At 38.8% G+C, this 21,959-nt stretch overlaps 1 protein-coding gene across 1 annotated transcript in view; it reads left to right on the top strand.

The window, feature by feature from the left end:
* The window catches only part of LOC122815432 (protein mab-21-like 3), a 110,287-nt gene extending 106,874 nt beyond the window's left edge, over window positions 1-3,413 (top strand). Inside the window, exon 4 of the mRNA XM_044087920.1 lies at window positions 2,852-3,413. Within this exon, the coding sequence (XP_043943855.1) occupies window positions 2,852-3,097 (246 nt within the window). The 3' untranslated portion in view covers window positions 3,098-3,413. The remainder of the gene's footprint in view (window positions 1-2,851) is intronic.
* Window positions 3,414-21,959: the final 18,546 nt, after the last annotated feature.

The following is a 21,959-nucleotide window of genomic DNA, read 5'->3' as shown; positions in this document are numbered from 1 at the left end:
ACATTCTCACAATGCAAATTCAATATTATGGAGCTGCAGTGCTCCTGACCATACACTTTACACAACACTATCTGATGTCCAGGGGCACAATGTTACAGAGGGATAAAGTCCTTACTGCAGCCTAGACAAGTGGTATTTGTTTAGAGATGGGGTGCCGGAGAGACTACAGGGGATGGAATGGCAAGAGCAACTAATGTCAGTTCATTCATCCTAAGGGGGGGTGGTGGTGGGGTTGTAGTCTAGACTTCCTGTCTTAAGAAGTTCCTTATTACCATTTGTCCTCAGCATACCACTGCAACACAAAAGCAGTTCAAGACAAAATATTAGATTGAAAGCATAGAGTGGTCTAACATTTCACATAATCTAAAACTACACTAAATAACATGGCAGAACTACAGACACTAAGTACATGAAAACATGATGGTGTGGACAATTCCATCCAATCGTAATTCACATCCTTGACTGACAGTAGAACTACACAGTCATTTTTCAGAACCTGCCAATACTGCCACATCTCTACACATTCTCACATCACAGTACTGCATTTCCATGATTTCATCCTTGCAGTACACAAACAAGGTTGTATTCATTATAGAATATGTAACAAAACAAGGTCAACTGCTTGTCTTAGACAAGCGATGTTCTATAGTATTCCTTTGTTTCATAACAAAGCAATGCCATGAGCTTTATCTAGCTTGAAACATACATTTGCTGTACCCATGTCTTCCAGAATAAAAACATTTTCTGGCCTGAAATACAGAAATTTATTTTGTCAGTTAGAATGACTGAAAAAATTCTACTAGAGAAAATCCATTATGACACTTATATTTTTTGATATTTCAATATTATGCTGAATACCTTGAAGTCTGCATTGTCCAGACCAGGTGGACTCTGTACTGCATTAGCGGTGAGCTGCTTAGTTGGGTGGTTGTGCATGGCTGAAAACATGTACACACCACCTGATGGCAATATTCAATGAACTCACAAGGCTACCACAAGAAAGCAGAAGTCAGGGCATACTCCCCAGCAGTAGCAGCAATATGACGCTGCATCAGCATCCTCAGTATCCTCACAAGCGACGGACATCAGTCAGGTAGAGTGTAGGGAAACTGAGGTAAGTGCTGTAGACTTAGTGAACAAGAGAGGAGCTGGTGAATGCTAATGTCAGCTGTGAGAGAGAAAAAACATCTGATTTCATAAGTGAACCACTGGTTCACAGTATTGATACTAATATGCCAAGGCTACAGTCCTATACATTCCAAAATGTATTTTTTCAGGAAACTGAGCACTAGACAAAGTGTTTCTAGCATGGGATATTGTGTCGTAAAATGCATCTGAAAAAACTTAGCAACCGGATTGGCTAATGGCATCACATGACCGTGATTTTTCCCATTACTTCCCATCTCAGTCAAACCTGATATTTTTAAAAACTGTTAATTTTACAGGGCTATAACATACTCCAGATATTGTGACTGTGATTCCGTTTCTGTTCATGTTTATAAGACAGCAGTACACACCTTATCCAATTAGGGTTACGTCTTAACTATAAAACTCATTGATTCCTTCAGTTTTTAGATGCAGCAAAAATTAATTGAATGACCTTGTATTATTGTGGACTCTCGAAACTTAAATTAGTTATATGATAGTACCACATATTTCAAGACATCATTAAATATCTATTCTTTTTTAATAAACCCTAGCAATCAGTATTACATACCTCCATACTGATTTAGAATTTTAATATAGTAACTATGTCTTCTGTCATCTGAAGCCGGAACTCAAGAATCTGGAGAGGGTAGGAAGGAGATGACAAGAAAGGGACACTTTTGAGACAAAATTTAGATATGATAAAATGACCTGTCTTCATGGGTTATAAAATGTAATTCTGGGGAGGGGGGGGTTTAGTCAAGAATCACCAGTGTAGGGCAAGGGAGGGTCAGAAAGATGCAGTATCTCTCTCTCTTTATATGTATGTATAAATATATATATATATATATATATATATATATATATATATATATATATATATATATATATATATATATATCTATATATCTGTATGTATGTATATATATATATATATATATATATATATATATATATATATATACACACACACACACACACACACACATATATATATATATATATATATATATATAAGTCTACTTCTATTTGTCGAAAGCACACTTTTTTTGAGAAACAGAAGGCCAAACCCACTTAAGCGAAAGTGAACTACATCAAAAGTGTACTTTCGCAAAGGCCGATTCACTGAAGCATGTTACATTGGGGATAACGAAGCCATCTCAGAGTTAGTATTTTTAAGTAGGGAGGGGTGTGGGGGTGCAGCCTCCCCTCACATGGGGGCATGCAGAAGGGAGGTTTGCCCCCTGCAAAACAGTGTTTACAGTATTTGTTTTTCACAAATCGGTGAATCAGCTTTTGCAAAAGTGCACTTTCAGTGTAGTGCATTTTTTGCTTAACTGGGTTCGACCTTCTGTATGTCGATAAAGTCTGTTCTCGACAAACAGTAGACATATATATATATATATATATATATATATATATATATATATATATATATATATATGTGTGTGTGTGTGTGTGTGTGTGTGTATATATATATATATATATATATATATATATAGTAACTAATGCACAACTGAGAAGACTCAGTAGTAGAAGAACTTCATTCCACTGTCTAGTTCATTCACCTGCAAGTGTTTCACATATGCATAGACTAACTTATCCTCGTGGTATGCTTGAACATACAGCTCTGTACATTAACCCATATAAAATGATTTGCAATATCACTGTGTAATACTTTGTTTTAATTTCTTTTTTCCTTAAGACAATCTTGTTTTGGGCCTGTGAAAAGTATCCTAATGCACATGACTGGAGTGATCTGGTTGTATCTTTTGAGCGATTGCTGGATGATCTCATAATGTCTCTCTCAAAAGGTCATCTTTCACATTACTTCCTTGGTCGTCAGGTTAACCTGTTCAAATCAGATGCTGAGAGCCAAATGCGACTGACAGATTTATATAAAGAAGTGAACGCATTCAAGTGTGATGCTGAACACTTTCTGTCAACGTAAAGATAAGTGACCATACATTCTGGTTAGAATGTCAGACTCAGTTACTCAGTAGTGATCAAAGCCAAGAGATGGGAAGAAGGCTTTAAAGAAAGAAAAGAACTTTCCTGGGTACAAATACTCCACCTTTCTGTGTTCATGATTGTAATAAAATGTGCAACAGACTAAAATTTTGCTTTGTATGTAATAAACACTACTAACGTCTTTGCTACAGCCAGTAAACAATTATCCCATTTACTGAATTTTGCGTTTAATCTGCTATACAGAATAAATTATTTAATGGAATATCTATTTTAATAAAGTGTAGTTGTCAACCTTTGTTTTGAAGGATTGTGTCATTTTGTTATTTTACTTACTACAGGAGGGTGGTGTTGTGACTAGTGTCAGGAACATTACATGAACAGTTCCGTGGCAGGTATGGATGCAGCACAGATATGTATTATCTTTCAGAAAATGAGATACCCAAGAATAAGATGATGCAGTGTGAGTACATAACATGGCTTAGTAAGACCTGCCAAAGAATCATTTCACAGAAATAGTAATTAACAATTGGGCAGCATAATGGCTCAGTGTTTATGCTGCCCACCTCACAACTCCAGCCTCAAACGTGCAAACCAGTTTCCTAGTTACAGCTTCTGTAAAGTCGTGCATGTTCTCCCCCATGTCTTTGTGTTTTGGTGGGTTTTTTTTCTTCGGGTACTCTAGTTTTCTCCCATTCCTGAAAACATATTGTTTGACTAGCTACACACACACACACACACACACACACACACACATATAAATATACATATAAATATATATATATATGTGTGTGTGTGTGTGTGTGTGTGTGTGTGTGTGTGTGTGTGTGTGTCTGTCTGTGTCTCTGTGTGTGTACTATCTTTTTATGTCTTGTTTTCGAACAACTGATTGGACACAGTAAAAATGCAGTGTAGTATGTGTAAATGGTGGATTGAGTGAGCACTGTGTTTAGCAACTGTTTGTTTTACCAACAAAGGTAAGTAGGTTTGCATGCACACACACACACACACACACACACACACACACATATATAGATATAGATATATATGGATGCCATCAAGATGTCAAAAGTTAGGTAAGGGGGCAGGTTTAATGTATGTGCCACTGTGTGTGGATAAGGATTTGAGGGTGGGGTTTGGTAAGAGGTTAAGATTACTGTGTGTGCAAGTTAGAACTAGATTATATTTTAATTAAGGGACTAGATTTAGTGTATGAATGTTTGCAGCTAAGGGTTAGAATAGGATTAGATGTAATGTTGTGTTTGTGTGTATACGTGTGTATGATAAGTGTTCAAGGCGTCTTGTATAGTGGCAGTATTAAAGGAAGGGTTTTTTTAAAGGGAAGGTATATGACTAGTACTTGGAGTGGGGACAGAGCAGTGATAGTGGTAGGGTTATGGTTAACAAAAATTACTAAGGTGGGCATGGGGGCTTGCTAACTCTTAGCTTTAACTCTGTTCCTGCCCATATACCTAACCTTGCACCTTATCTTAGATATACCATCTATGTAACATTACCACCATTCAGACAAATATAAAAGGGAAACTAGCCACTTGGCCACCAGGACACAAAAGAAAACATCAAAACAAAATTAAAGCCCACACCCCCAATGTGGGGGGCTTCACCCAACACCCCCCTAGATAAATATACCAACTCCGAGATCGCACTATATTGTGGAAAAGGGCAAAGTTCACCCTGGTGGCCAAGTGGTTAGTTTCCCTGTTAAAATTATCGGCAGTTCATTGCTTCATTGTAATGTGGTTTCGGTGGAGTTGTCTCAGTCATCTGGATTTCAGGTAAGTGTAAGTGTAATTTTGGTTAATGGTAGGGGACCCATATATATATATATATATATATATATATATATATATATACCTCAACTCTGACATTGCACTACAGTGGGGAAAAGGTAAACTCCCTGATCCCCACTGTACCACAATGCTGCACAAAACAACTGCCAGCATGTTCGATTAGCTGATTTGTGATCATTGCTCTTTGAAACCCATCATTCACAGTATACTGACAAAAGCTAAGTAATTTGGAAGCTTTAGATAAGCTTGTGTGGAGGGTGTTTTTTTTGTTTTCTTCTTTTGACCATATTAAAAGATGGAAATGGGAATGAAGCAGAGAGTAGAACAGAGTGAAAGTAACTAAGGAATGAACAAGACAGAGGTAGAGAAGGTGAGGTCATTTTTTTTTTTTTTGAGGACAGGTACGTATCTTTTATGCATAAAAAGAAGTTGAGATGGGGAAGGACGTAAGGGGTGTAAGTGGAAGGTAAGAAGGTTGGGGTAGATTAAATAAACATTGTGGAGGAGCCTTCGCTCCATAGCCATCAATGTATTCATTACTAGGATTGAATATGGATTTCCTCTTATTGTTACAAACTCAGCTGCTAACACTATATTATTACGAACCATCAGGAGTACAATGCTATACTTTATCAACCTGGCTAAAAAGAGAGAGAACACCACTGTGCTTCAATAAAGAGTGGTAAATGGCTTACAGTTTCAGACAGAAATGAGCTACTTAATACACATACTTAGAAGCTTCTTGATACTGGATTTTGTGCTAATTTAAAAATCAGACTATTTAATAAGGATTGTAATTATACTATAAGAAATAGAGAGAGTCATCTATTGTAATAATTTGTATGCTGATACAAAAACTGGACACTGCTTGAAAAGCCTTCTCTAAAAATGCACCTTCCAGTTGAAACAAACTCCCAGGAGAAATAAAATAAACCAATGACCTTCTAGCCTGAAACTACAACTAAAAGCTAACTGATAAAACTGCATGCCTCTAACTATTTCAGAAATGTAGTCTAGAAAACAACTATATTATAAAGAACAATTATGTATTCCATCTACTGGCTTAATACTAATTTAGCTCATCATATTAATTGAAATGCTTCTTTAGAACTGAACTGTAAGTTGGTTTGCTCTGACAGTAATGACATGTATGTACATGAAAATTTTAAATTATTCTTTCCTAAATGAAAATTCAATACTGAGCTATATGTACAATGGTATTAGTACCAACACCATTGTAAATTTGTGTCTAAATAAGTCTACATTATGTTGTATGTTTAATTATATTGCCTGGCCTCTCTGGCCTTGGTTATGAAAAGAGTCATTGGACCAGTTCACCCACCCATTTAACAAATTTTGAATAAACAAATAAATAAACAAAATAGATTAGGTAGCAGGGAAACACAGACATGACTGACAGGGTACTTGGTAACACAATAAGGGGAGAACGTAATGGTGAAGGTGACATTACACAAACAGAATGGAAGACAATGTTGAGGGGTGTATTGAACAGCCAGTGGGGGTGAGCATGGACACACAAAAGAGGGAGACACCAGGATGAGGGATAGGATGGAATGTTTGCAGTTGCAGTCTCTGCCTGCTGCAACCAAGTAGAAGATCACTACCCAGCCTGGGTACTATCACCAGTGGGCTCTGTGTAATATCTGTGGACGACCCACAGTAAGTAGTAGGTTATATGTGTAGCTGTGAAAAGCCATACTTACAGTACATAAGTGGTGATTGCTGTTTAACTCATTCAAGCGTATAGCACCTTTTTGTATATGCCTAGTTAACACCCATATCCCCTTATGCCACCCAGACTTTTCTTGAGTTTGACTTCTTAACTAAGTGACTTACTAGCTTATAATAGGCAGAAATTGAAAAGGCAAGGATTTATTAATAAAATGACATTAAGATTTTTAATATAGGATGTCCTGCAGGAGAAAAGTCTTGATTATCTTATGCTTTTTAAGATGATTTTTTAGAAAATGCTCTGGAATACAAGGATGTGTGCAGGCTTTAAGAGGTGTAACATTCCGCACCACATGGGTGTTAATGAGTTAAGTTCACCCTCCCAAATGGCACAGGAGATGAGGATTGCAACACCTCATTTCACTGTAATAGTGACAACAGTGTTCCCCTGTGTGTGGGATTCCAGTCGCACAGGTTTCAGGCTAGGGTAAACTATTCCATGCTTCAGTCTTATACAGAGGACCCTTTACAGCCCTTCTGCAGGAGACAGTGGCTGCAATCCTAACAGAGGAGGTTCAGAAATATTTTGGACTCTTCCTGACATCATCTCTGCATCTTGAAAGGAACACTTCCCTCTCCTTCTCCTGACATGATGACTCACCTTGTAGATTCTGCATGAAAAAGAAAATTGGTGCCCAAATCCAGTCTTGCATGTTTCATCTGTAGTGCAGTGACCAGCACCAATCTCATTTGCATGATGGATTGCAGCCTTGGATGATATAGATACTGTATTATTATGGTTCATAGCTGCACTTTAAGGGGTGAAACATGGTAGTCCCATATCCTTGTGTATGCCGGTAAGAAATCAAGCACTTGAGGTGACATAACGGTTAAGCTTTTAAACTCACAGATGCAATGTACAGGGTTTAATTATTTATTTATTTGACATTTAACTAGGATAGTCCGACTGGACAAATTATTTTTTTCAGTGGAGGCCCGGGGAGGAATGCTCCCCATTACAACAATACAATAAAATTGACATGAAAAACAAATTTTCATTAGAAAAGCTCCACATTAAAACAATACGAGAAAATTAACTTGATATTGTAATGTAAATTAGAAAAGATTTTGACATTGGCTACTGGCTAGGTCAGGAACAGTCTGAAGACTGATAGCCTGGTATTTACCCATACGTGTTGGGGGTTGGTATAATAGTTAAGGTGTTTGCCTCAAAAGCCATAAGGTACAGGGTTTGATGATTCTCACCTTTGAAAGGGAAATTGGCTAGGCTTAAAATGGTCCATAATGGCAGCTAGCCTAGTACTTCACCTTGATTCGTTATATATGGAATTAGAAATCTCCCCTTTCAGGCATGTAGTGGACTGTGCATGTGCAGTGCTGGCTGCCTGCAGTGACCCTGGTGTGCGCAGTGCATCTGGAAGGACTGACTGAGATGGTTGCCCCATGTGCTGTCATGTAAATTGACCAATTCAAAAAATAATGAGCTAAGTCATAGTTATGATAATCATTATGCCCAGTCAGATGCATCTGAGTGATTAAGCTGTTTATCACATAGACACAAGGTACAGGGTTTGAGTCTCAAAGGAGTTGGGGGTTGACATAATGGTTAAGGTGTTAACCTCACAGACACAAGGTACTATGTTTGATTCTCACATTTGAGGGAAATTGGATTTGCTTAAAATGGCCCACAAGGGCAACTAGCCTAGCACGTATCTATGAACCTATAAGCATGTTGGCAGGCAAAGAGATTCATTACACTATAAAAAAATGCACAGCACAGAGTTCAGCACCTGCAAATGGTAAATTTCAGATGATGCCTTCAAGAAAAATGCCTATACTTGTATAAGGTAATTGTTACTTTTTGCTAGTATATTCATTTGCAATGTTTCTGATTTTAATTGCTATTTAACCGACATAATATGATGTATGTCAGTATCTCTAAGTGTATTGAGAGAGGTGTATGACAGGAGGATTGCAAGGGTAAAACAATGGCCGAGCTGCAGGATTGTTAAGCTTAATGGGAACTACACCAATGAACACAGTTCAAAACCTTTGTACAGTGCATATGATACAACTTTCAGTGGATGCATTCATTGCACATATTTTAAACACTGAGAACACTCATGTCACCTTGATCAGTTGCAGTGGTATGCGATTGTTTTGTGGGGAATATGTGCTAAGTTACATATGTTCCTGATATTAATGAGAGAGTGGATACAGATACATGTCAAGCACACAAACAGCATGCTATGTGAACAAGGAGGACACAAGTAGTATTAGGATTTGTCAAGGCCATGCAGGAGCAAAGCTGGTACTTCCACTGTTTTTCATACCTAAAGAGTAATGCCTAAGAAAGCAGGGCAAGCAGAAACTCATTACTGAATCTGGTGAGATATCCACAAGTAAGCCCTGGTTCTCTGATGCAGAGGATGGGGTGCTAATTCAGGCATTCTGTATCCATGGGTGATGTGTCTTTGACCTACATGCAGCTGACCAGCCCTATCTGGAACATGTCTGGGATGATATTTTGGCAAATGTTAATGTAGCTGTTGACCACACCTATGGTTATGAAATGGTGCAACACAGGGCCAATGATATTTGTACTTATTAACCAGTAACTCCTGGTAATGGAAGGCAGGGCAATGGGTGGGAGATGTGTTCTGAGTCTAATACCTCTTATGCAGACAGAGGAATCCCTGACATCATTCAGAAGGAGTGGCAGCACTACAGAGTGCCACAATGTGATGATGCGTATGGGAGCAGAGCTGGACAGACAATACACTGGAGATACCTCAGATATATAGGCTGATTTCTGTGTTATTACTTTTTTATCATTTTCATACTTGTAAAAAATCAGTTGCATGTATACATCTGTTGCTGAGTCATACGTACATTGGATATTTGTGCTTTGATTTATTTATAGGTGATTCTTTGTACAACATCAGCACTGAGGAACTACCCCGACCTAATGTTGAAGGATCTGTAGCCTCTGATGATAATGGTGGGGATGCGCTGACACAGTCAGTGAGTACAGAGTGTGTGTTGGACACGGGGAATGTAACCGCTGCATCCCCAGCATGCACCTTGAATACAGCTTCTATGCCTACAGATACATGGGCTACCAACATCTCACAGGGCACACAGGTCAATGAGAACACTATTTATTGGGAAAATATGCTGGCTCCCCCATTAGACAGCTGTCAGAATCTATCCATTATACTCACGGGCAGAGATATCTATACAGGGGATGGGTAATAATGCTCATTGGAAACATGGTTACCACCCTCCCCTGAGGTTGGTATGCCAGTCACCTCAACCGAGCATATGTGTAGGGCCATCGTAGAGGCGCAGACTACTTCCACCACAACTATGGCAGAGATAGTGAGGGTGTGCATTATGACCTATCAGAATGCATGTCCCATATGTGGATTGCTTGGATAGACTAAATCACCCACATACTTGAACTTGCAGCTAGCTTATAAGCCATTTCTGTGTTTTTTTTTTCCTTTCTTTTTTGGCTAATGGGTTTTTGTTCAAATGTTTTATGTTGCAGTGAGTTTCACCATAATGTGTTATAGTGTGCAAACCAGTGATGCATTGTTTTCCACTTTGGTGTGAACTTCGAGTTGATATATTTAATTTAAGGGGGTACTTGGAGTTGATATATTTAAGGGGGTGTAGGGCAGAGCAGTCCACATGGGGGTGCTTGTCACCCTGCAAAAAAGATTTTTGTGTGGTATTTTTTTAATGTTTTTCAGGTCATCATTTTTTATATTTAATTTTTGGTAAACAGCGAACTGAAAAATGGTTCTGAGACAGCTCACAGGTAAACTGGAACTTGTATTGTCTTCTCTGGCCCATCTGCAAGGAGTGAGGAGCTGTCCACAGAGCTGGTCAACTGATACATCCACAGATGGTAGACAGTGTGGTCATGGATGACCAAAGTTCTGCTCATGCAATGGTAGCATTTCCACAGTGCCATCTGTTGTAGAGGTATCTACACTCAGAAGATGTCAAGATCCCCATGACTGTGTCCATTGCTATAGTGGCATTTCTTTTGGAAGATGTTGCTCAAGGTCACATGGCACACCAGCATCTAGCTAGCATCATGGTATATCCAGTGCAACTCCTGGTACTGCCGGCTCTTATGAGTAGAGGCATTCACAGGATAGTGAACCCACTAAGATGCTTACCCAGGATTTGTCCAGTAGACTGTGTCGCAGTGATGCAACAACTGCTGAGGCTGTGTCCCTCTAGATTCCCACTCACGCCACCACAGCCCCCAGTACACCACACATATCCAATGACACTGGCCCGTCTCAATGCATGTTATGTTAAAGGCCAGCCCAAGAACTGATATTTCACAGAAAAGTATGTTTTACCTTCACACTCCTCAGCATTGATACACTTCTCTATGAAAGACATAACTCCTGTGCTCCCTTCCTCTCCTATGCAAACAATTATACCTGTGCCCTGCCTTATGTACAATGTTACTTGCCTTACCCATGTTTGATGCACAGTGTGGCCAGCCTCTGCATAGGTAAGCACAGCCTGCTGTTGGTTGTTCATGTATCACTTTTACTGTGGGGTTGTTCATGTATCACTTTTACTGTGGTTTATCTGCTTTACTCTTGGGTACTTTGCTCTGAAGCCATTGCTTCTTCACCACTGCCATGGCATACTGTGTCTTTCTCAGTCTAGGATGTTCACCCCCTGCTGCTGGCTCTTCCACTGATGTCTCACCTGACTTAGCCTCCACTCCCTGCTGTGCTGGGAGTGCTGCCTTTACAAGTGCCTACCCTGTTGTAACTGCTTCCTAAGTATTATGTAACAGTGCACATACTGACACTGTCTTTTCCGCACATGTCAGGGTAATACTGCAGGACAGCACAGGATGAATCTAGACAGTAAAAGTGTGTCTTCAGCAGCCCAACCACATGCTGAATAATGTATCTTGTTTGCAATTGAGCATAATTGTACCCATGGTCTGTTTGATTTTGTGGATTTCTTATGGGTATCATGAGTCATGGTACCAGTGCATATTTGGTATAACCAACTAGATGTCCCTGTGGGAATTCACCCCTAGCAAACAGTCACTTGCTACAGGTCACAGGTGTGCCACATGGTGGAGTCATGATAACTGCCTCGGTAGACTGCACACACATTGCAGATGTTACCCACTACATTACAGACCACCTGGCATCTGATGGAGTGATACCTTTTGAGGGTCACATGCCTCCTTTCCAGTTCACAACCTGGGGCCTTTATTTCAAAGAGGGTACAGACTATGGCCCTCAGTACCTCATGGAAATGGACTATATCATAAAATACCTGCATGGTGTTGACTATCTCCTCTGGGTTATGTGAGAATCACATAAGCTCACACACATGCTAAAGCATGGCATCAAGAAACTGATTGACTGTTCTTTAGGTAGATGCCTGAAATACCCCCAATATGTCCCTAGTAGATCACCAATATATATATATATATATATATATATATATATATATATATATATATATATATATATATATATATATATATATATATATATATATATATATATATATATATATGTGTGTGTGTGTGTGTGTGTGTGTGTATATATATATATATATATATATATATATATATATATATATATATATATATATATATATATATATATATATATATATATATAGCCACACATGCTATTGTATCCACTGGGATAGGTACTCCATGACTCCCATTGGGCTGCAGACAAGGCCAACATTTCCACAGTATCTTGTATGGTGACCCTGTCTAGAATAGTGCAGGTCTATGATGTCAGTGTCATGGTGTCCCTAAAATGTTAAGCTCAGCTGGATGATCCAGTGCCTCCAGGGGGAATGTTTTGCACCACTGAATGTAGTAGTGGGCGTAAGTGTTTTCTGCAAATACACATTAATGATGCTGTAGCAACCTCTAACATTATTTAAAGACTTCAACAATCTAAACATGAGCATTTGGACAGTTCAAATATACAGCAGGAGCAGCACATTTGTGTGGCATTTATTAATTTCTGAATCCTGCTACCATCTTGTTGTCATTAGCATACATGGTGGACCTCATTTTAATAAAGTCGTTCATTACCATGTCAATATATGGCCATTATCATATACCACACCTGACCATGCTGCATGACCTGGCCACATTGTGGAGTTTGTTGTTATGAATCACGCACAGCCTGCACATGGCCACTTATTGCACAAACTTGCTTTTCAGGATGCTGTAAAGTTTTCCAAATCCAGTCAATTATGTCTTTGCACTGCTTCAGTCAATAAAAATTGCCTTGCTATTTTACTTTGTGAATGTCAATGCTTTGCACTTTAACTTTTGCACTCCAGAAACATTATCCTCTTGTTTCACATTACATTTACATGCTTATGAGCAGCTCCATCTAATAAAGGGCTGCTATAGTACATTATCAGATTGTTGTTTTATGTAAAATAATGACATGTTTTCCTCCAGAGTAAGAGCAGATTAAGTTTCTAAATGAGCCTTTTAATTACATATATATTTGCAAAAAAAGCACAGTAGACTGATCAATAAAAAGTAGCAGCTAAAATTAAACAGTATTAATTTTCCTTTTGTACTTGCATGATTACAGATATAACTTCAGGAAATATTTAGGTGTATGGGACAAGAGCAATCAGTGGATCTTTTTTTTTTTAATTTTGCTTTGGTACCCCACAAAGAGATGCTGTGTCACTGTACAGAATCACGTTTCAAGGAACATGTAACCAACCTCATTAAAAAATTATTTAATTAAAAGGGGTCATAATGTTAAAATGCGGAGTATTTCAAGCATTTCTACTGGACTACAAGGAATGTGCATTGATATTTCACAATGCAGAGTATAATTTAGACTGTTAAAATGGTGAAACAGTACACTCAGGTGGGCTGGTCCATCAAATAACTTTTTGAATGTGAGATATGTTTAGATAGAAAGCTCTGCTAAATTTTCTTTACTTTGACAAGTGACTTTCCCTAATCCCCTATTGAACATCCCATTTAAGTATTGTGCAATACAGCACCTGGATGAATTTAAGTGCTACTGGAGTTTTTGTGCTTCTCCTATGTACCACACTTCTTTATTTTGCTGATCATGTCATTAACTGCTATTCCTGCAGTTCATACTCAGTGTAAGCCAATATTCATTTAAAAATAAAATACATCTGCTGCCCAAAAATGTCATTAAATTATCATTTATTGTCTGTTTCTTGTAACCAGAACAGGATCATGGCCAAATGGGGCACTAAATGGGGTAATGGACATTACCCCACCCAGCCATTCCAGTATCCCATTACTTGTCCTCCACCATTTACCATAAACACCATTCCAAACTGTTAAGATGCATACTATTTTTTTCTTTAATTCTGGAATGTTTACAGAGATGTAGATTTAATTTAAAACTTGTAATTTATTTATTCTTTGTTGACCGGGTCAGTCCCACTAGGCTAAAATCTGTTTTCAGGGAGATGTGAGGTGGCATTTATACTTCTTGGAGAAACTGGGCTACTTCATCTACTCTTTTCGATAGGTGCCATGGGATCTTGGACATCCACCTGAACTACCACCAACTTAGGCAGATGTGGCTTCAGTTTAATATCTCATCCGAAGGACAACAACCACAGGAGAGCAGCACCCCCCCCCCCACCTCATGTTGCACCAGTATCAGTAATCCATCTACTTGCTGTGGCTGGCTCATGACTTCACATTTCTTTACATATTTTTTGAAGGTGATGTTCTGTACTGACTCCAAAATTTCATGTGAAATGTCTAAAGTCTGTCCTTAATATGAAAAATAATATGTACCCATTTTTTAATACTATTCTACTGGATACAAGTCTCTCTTTTCAGGGGTATTGCAGGAGCACTATCTAGTCAAGCGCTGAGAGTCACACAGTAGGAAAACAGAGTTAGAAAGAATCAAACCCTGAAACTTTGACTACAAGAAGAAATTATTTAAATATTCATAATTCATACATGTTCATATTTTATTTATAAGCTACTATAAAAAAAATAGTATCTATTGCATTTTAAATTAAATTTCAGACAATGCGAAACTGTGTTTCCCAAATGAAATGTAATGCCATTACTCTGCCATGTTTTACGGATTTGCAGCAGATTATGTATGCTCATGTCATGTTCCCAACTCTTGAACTAAAATTTCATCACATTTCATCTTATGATCTGTAGGTGTTTTCTCTCAACAACTATCAGCTCAGATTTTTTGTTTTTACTTTGGGGACCAGCTGTACAATATTATTGCCTTGATTTCTGTGGGCAGGTGTCAAATATGACATCAGGAAAATATGAGACCCAGAGGTTAAAAACTGTATAATTTATGGTTATTATTTTCAATGGCCACTGAAATATGCAGAAACGTGAAAGCTACTGAATCCACTGAACCCATTTATAGGACATGAAGGCCTTCACACATGAAATGGTATATCTGAGTTTTGCTGTATGGGACTACAGTTGGTGGGCTAGGTCTAAGGACTGTAAATGGGCTATTGTCACAGTTACAGGAAAAACAGTGAAGCTAGAGATTGTTTTTATTGGGTGCACAACCCTTAATCAAAAAAGCATAATATCGAACAAGAAGTGATCAAACACAACTTGTCAAACACCAACCAATCAAAAACCCAAGTAAAAAAAAAGTTTAATCATTTTTTGTTTTTTGTTTTTTGCAGGTGGGCAAGCTCCCCTGAATCTCTACACTCCCTAATAATTATATATACCAACTTCAAGAGTGCAGTACAGCAGGCAAAGGGTAAGTGTACCACTGTATGGCCACTGTACCACAATCTTACGCTTAAAAAAAAATCCAGTACATGCAATCATTTGTGTTTCGATCAGCTTTACTGGCTTTTCTTCTTTCGACATTTGGTACGTTTGACCAAGTGTTGGCATTCTATTTTTATTTATGCTTGCAGACAATGCTGTAGCCTATCATATCAACATACCTCTCAACCTCTTAGCTCAAGAATCAGATATAAAGGAAAAAAATAATGGGGCACACGTTTTAAATACTACTTATATGTAAAGAAAGATACAAATAATACATTTTGCATTAGCAAAAGTTTATGAAGTCTGAAACTCAAATGTTTGTCATTATGTAGTGACTGCAAAACTCAATGATTTGCCAGAAAGCCACACATTTTAGAAGGAGCACACCAAACCTATTAGGCAAAATCAGGGGCATTATGTGAAATCAATGACAGTTGAGATCTGTGCATTTCAGGAGCTCTTTTACAGTACTGAATATGCTTTCGAGAAACATACACTACGTAGTGCAGGGGGAGCCACATTTGGATTGGGGTGGAGATACATTCTGGAATTTGATGCACAGTTCCAAAAATCCTCCTATTTTGGCAGACACAAGGATTAAGTGGCCACCACTCAGAGCCATAACTAGCATGGGGGAGATGGCAGCAGTTGGCCGTTGTGCATCCTTTTAAGGGGTATGATCATCAGGTGCCAATGGTGAGGGAGTTTAGTACTGGCATTGCTTTATGAAGCAGTGTGTATATTATAGCTTCATAAGGAATGCACTTTCAATGAGATATTGAACTGATGAAACATCCACTTGATTTGATGGTACCTCAGGTGGATGTCAAAGATCCCACAGCATCTATTGAAAAGAATGGGGAAAGTTCCCTAGCTGTATAAATAACATCTTATGTCTCTTACCTAAAAAAAGGCAACTAGTCTAGTGGGACTGTGACATCTCCTCTCTGGGCCAGTAATCAAAAAGCCTCAATCCTCACCACTGACACTGGAGAGGGACGTTCACTTGAAATACAAATGGATACACTCAATATTTCCAGATGCATACTTCTCTGCATCAAGTACAATTTCCCTTAAGAGCAAACACAGTCAGCCTGGGGTCTGGATTTCTTTATCTGTCTCCCTGCAAGTCTCCAGTAAGACTCCCCAGTGGCATAGCTGTAGGGTTAGATCCTCAGCTAAGTCCTCAAGCACCCTGTCTGTGAAACCAGTGCTTTGTGTCCTTACCCCAAGTAGCTGACACACACACTCTGAAATTTGATTTTTACACACACACACACACACACACACACACACACACACACACACACACACACACACACACACACACACACACACACGCACACACCTGGGAAAGGCTGGTACAGCTTATCTGCTCTAACCCATTTTCCCAGTCTATAAGGTAGATTCACTGCCACCAGTCAGTTACTATAAGGCTCTTAGAAGGGTACTCAGTTATACTATGTGAAGTTAATACTAATACATATGGTACTGTTGGCTAAACAGCAAGGCTTCAGGAGTGGTCAGAACTGTCACCAAATAAATATATGCAAATACTGTCAAAACTTAAATATTTTTCTATAAAGGACCAGCCACAATGAAAAGTTTAAATATATTTATAAGTAAATAATAAAAGAACAAGGAAATACTAAATATCTATTTACAGAAAACACCAGAGATTCATCATAGGATATACTGAAAATAACACAGCTGGAAAGAGTCACACAGTTACAGAAAAACACTATTTAGTCACACTATCTATTGCTGATTAATCTAGAGTTACTGCTCCTATTTGCTGAATAGAGCAGGGCAAGATGATTTGGGTGAGTGGTCCCTGTTGTTAAATCCAAGACAGAATACAAAATGCTGAGAGCAATCTCCTACTAATATATAAATAATATTTCTGGCTTACAGAATAACATCACACACATTTAGTCATCTGATTCTGTTTCCCGTGCAATCCACAGTGCAGGATTTAGCACCTATATGCTACCATACACACAGTCAGAGCTTTACTCAGATCTACTGTAGCTGCCAGAGGTCATAAAACAATGTCAGTTCTCTACCGTTCCAGACTAGCAATTAGCTCCTTGCTAGAGGCAATAAAGAAGGCTTTCTAATACTTGGTTTTCCAGACTTGTCTCTGGCTGAAACCAGAACTGTAAGATAACATCTTTAAGGCTTAACCCATAAAGTCAAGTTAGGTGGACTAAGATTAACCTCTGCTGTTCTAGTATATGCTGTTACAATGTATACATTTAAGCAGTTACAATAGTACATATACATTTATTTGCTTTCCAGCTGGGCAAACTGTTGATACATTTTAACACAAGCAACTTTACAAATACATTTTTAAAGACAAGCATCTGTACAAATCAGTTTGATATACAAAATAACACATAATTCTTAAAATTCCAGCTAGCTGTGCTGGCATATGTTACACATCTCCTGCCCTCCTTCTCCTGGCATGGCTAGCATTACCTCCTATTGTCACAGGGACTAACCTGGTCAACAAAGGATAAATACATTTGAAATCTCCTAGAAGACTTTGCACATCCATCCAAGTTCCTTGTTTTGGTATCAGCAGCACCAGATGTGTTTAAAATACTGCATCTTTACATATTTATACATTTGTATCTATGCTTTGTATTGGTCTTCATATATACTGGATGTGACTACTCTTTTGTGAGATAAAAACAATCATCAACCTTCCCATTGTTGATCACATTTCATTGGATAAACAGCCCTTCAAGTATTCATACAAACCTCCAAGAAAATGCTGATCCATTGCAATGAACACCAACATATAAACCAAGTAAAATCACAGGTGTCCCAGGGTGATAAAGTCCACCATAAGCCACGCCACAGTTAAAAAAATAAATCTCTTTATTCCATAAAGAAATGGTAAGCGCTTTCATCCATAACATATATTCAAGGACTTCATCAGGACATGTAAAATAGTGCAAACCAACCTCTTTTAAAAGTAAATAGTTAATGATGTCACTAATGACTCACCTAAAATTAAAGAGATATTACTTTTTCTTCTTCTTTCATCTGCTCCCATTAGGGGTCGCCACAGCAAATCAACTGTTTCCATTTCTTCCTGTCCTCTGTATCTTGCTCTGTCACACCAACCACCTGCATGTCCTCTCTCACCACATCCATAAACCTTATCTTAGGCCTTCCTCTTTTCCTGTTACCTGTCAGATTCATCCTTAGCATCTTTTTCTCAATATACTCTGCATCCCTCCTCAGCACATGTCCAACCCAACGTAATCTTGCCTCTCTGGCTTTGTCTCCAAACCTTCCAACCTGACCTGACCCTCTAATATACTTACTCCTAATCCTGTCCATCCTCATAACACCCAGTGCAAATCTTAACATCTTCAAATCTGCCACGTCAAGCTCTGACTCCTGCTTTTTGTCAGTGTCACTGTCTGTAACCCATATAACATAGCTGGTCTCACTACCCTCTTGTAGACCTTCCCTTTCACTCTTACTGGTACTCGTCTGTCACAAATCACTCCTGAAACTCTTCTCCACCCTCTCCATCCTGCCTGTACTCTCTTCTACACCTCTCTTCCACACTCACCATTACTCTGAACTGCTGATCCGAAGTATTTAAACTCATCCACCTTCGCCACCTCTACTCCCTGCATCCTCACTATTCCTCTATCCTCCCTCTCATTCACACACATATATTCTGTCTTAGTCCTGCTGACCTTCATTCCTCTTCTCTCTAGAGCATATCTCCACCTCTCCAGGGTCTCCTCCACCTGTTCCCTACTCTCACTACAGATCACAATGTCATCTGCAAACATCATAGTCCACGGGGACTCCTTTCTGATCTCATCTGTCTACTTGTCCATCACCATTGCAAATAAGAAAGGGCACAGAGCTGATCCTTGATGTAATCCCACCTCCACCTTAAACGCATCTGTCACTCCCACAGCAGACCTCACCACTGTCACACTACCCTCGTACATATCCTGTACCACTCTTACATACTTCTCTGACATTCCCGACTTCCTCATACAATGCCACAACTCCTCCCTAGGCACCCTGTCATATGCTTTCTCTAAATCCACAAAGGCACAATGCAACTCCTTCTGATCTTCTCTGTACTTCTCCATCAACACTCTCAGAGCAAACATCGCATCTGTAGTGCTCTTCCCTGGCATGAAACCATACTGCTGATCACTAATCATCACCTCCCTTCTTAACCTAGCTTCCACTACTCCTTCCCATATCTTCATGCTGTGACTGATCAATTTAATCCCTCTGTAGTTACTACAGCTCTGCACATCACCCTTATTCTTAAAAATCAGTACCAAAACACTTTTTCTCCATTTCTCAGGCATCCTATCACTTTCCAAGATTTCATTAAACAATCTAGTTAAAAACTCCACTGCCATTTCACCTAAACACCTCCATGCTTCCACAGGTATGTCATCTGGACAAACAGCCTTTCCGTTCTTCATCCTCTTCATAGCTATCCTTACTTCCTCCTTGCTAATCCACCACACTTCATCATTCACTATCTGCACATCATTCAACCTTCTCTCCCTCTCATTCTCTTCATTCATCAACCCCTCAAAGTAGTCTTTCCATCTGCTCAACACACTCTCCTCGCTTGTGAGTATGTTTCCCTCATTATCCTTTATCACCCTTACCTGCTGCACATCTTTACTAGCTTGGTTCCTCTGTCTAGCCAATTGTTACAGGTCCTTTTCTCCCTCCTTAGTGTCCAACCTTTTATACAATTCTTCATATGCCTTACCCTTAGCCTTCGTCACCTCTCTCTTTGCCATGCACCTCATCTCCTTATACTCTTGTCTACTTTCTTCATCTCTCTGGCAATCCCACTTCTTCTTTGCCAACCTCTTTGTCTGTATACTCTCCTGTACTTCTTCATTCCACCACCAGGTCTCTTTGTCCTCCTTCCTCTTTCCAGATGTCACACCAAGCACCTTTCTAGCCATCTATCTTACTAGCTCTGCTGTAGTTACCCAGCTATTTGGTAAATCTTCACTGCCACCCAGTGCCTGTCTTAACTCTTTCCTGAACTCCACCTCACAATCATTCTTTTTCAATTTCCACCATTTAATACTTTGCGCTACCCTCACACTCATCGTCCTCTTCTTGATCACCAATGTCATCCTACAAACCACTATCCTATGCTGCCATGCTGCCTCACTACACTTTCCCCTGCCACCACTTTATAGTCTTCAATCTCCTTCAGACTGGCCCTTCTACATAAGATATAATCCAAAGAGATATTACTATCAACCTAAAACAAACACCATAAACATATAAATCATAAAGTAGAACATACATTTAGAAAATAAGCAACATATTTCCATGTTTCAAAGCTGTAATGCTCTTTTTTTCAAAACAGGCAATAATGGAACATGGTCATTTAAACCTGGTGTGTAGTTAGCTTTCAATCTAATAATCCACTATACCTCCCTAAGCTCAAGCATCAATTCATACAAACCTAGTAGGATAGATCACAAAAGTAAACCTTGCAAGCTTTTTTTTGTAATTTCTACAGTAAATTATTAAATATACTTAAACCAAACTACCTACAGTAAAAGCATTAAACCTACCTTCTGCTAACTATCTGTGATCCTGAAGTACATACAAATTCCTTTACATGGGAATACCCCCCATACCCTCACAACACTGAGGCTTTGCCCCTACCTTACTCTGTGGTTACACAATCACAGCCATAATGTAATCCCAGCAACTGTGTCATAGTCAACCATACAAGGACCAACTATAGCACTTGGGGACAGGTTTTGCTTTGTAGATTAGTTATTGAAATAGAATTCTGTGCACTTTTACTATGACCTGTTCTTGGTACTGGCTGTGATGGGATTCAAACCCCGTTGGTACTAGAGTTCCATACTGGTAGCACTAGTGCAGTTGTACCATTATATTTAGGGGCAGGGGTGCCTGACCACTGCCACATGTGTGCATGTGTGTGCGCAAATAGGTATTTAAGTCTATAGGAATGCCACTGTTTATGCATGTGCATATCTATATATGTAGACTAACAGAAAAACATAAAGTGCTATGTATAGAAATACTTGTTTTAAATCATATTCTGGACAGTTACAAATAATACAATTAAAGTAAAATGCTAACAAAGTTTAAATATAATGTGCTAGAACAAATTTATTGCAAAAACGACAAAAAATTAAAAATAAAAAACTTTTTGTAAATGACAATATTTCATAAGGGATCCTACTTCACACTGACTTGCACCTGTAATTTTAAAAGATTTGCTGTGCTACAATGAGGAGAAGAGAAAGGAGAAGCAGTCACAGCAAAAGAAGGCCAAGAGACTGTGAGAAGGAGAATGAATAACATATTAATGTTATCCTTACTTTGGTCATAAAAAGAAAACTTGTTTGTGCAATTAGAAGGGCAAAAGACAGAAAGGATCCAGGTATCTTAACTGGCAACCAGTCTAGGAATGTGTTCTTAGCCTAACTTTT

This window comes from Protopterus annectens, chromosome 11.part0 (assembly GCF_019279795.1).
Source record: "Protopterus annectens isolate FY-2018-M chromosome 11.part0, PAN1.0, whole genome shotgun sequence".
Classification (NCBI taxonomy): domain Eukaryota; kingdom Metazoa; phylum Chordata; order Ceratodontiformes; family Protopteridae; genus Protopterus; species Protopterus annectens.
Note: the sequence above shows the minus strand (reverse complement) of the source record. Positions and strands in the feature narration are given on the sequence as shown.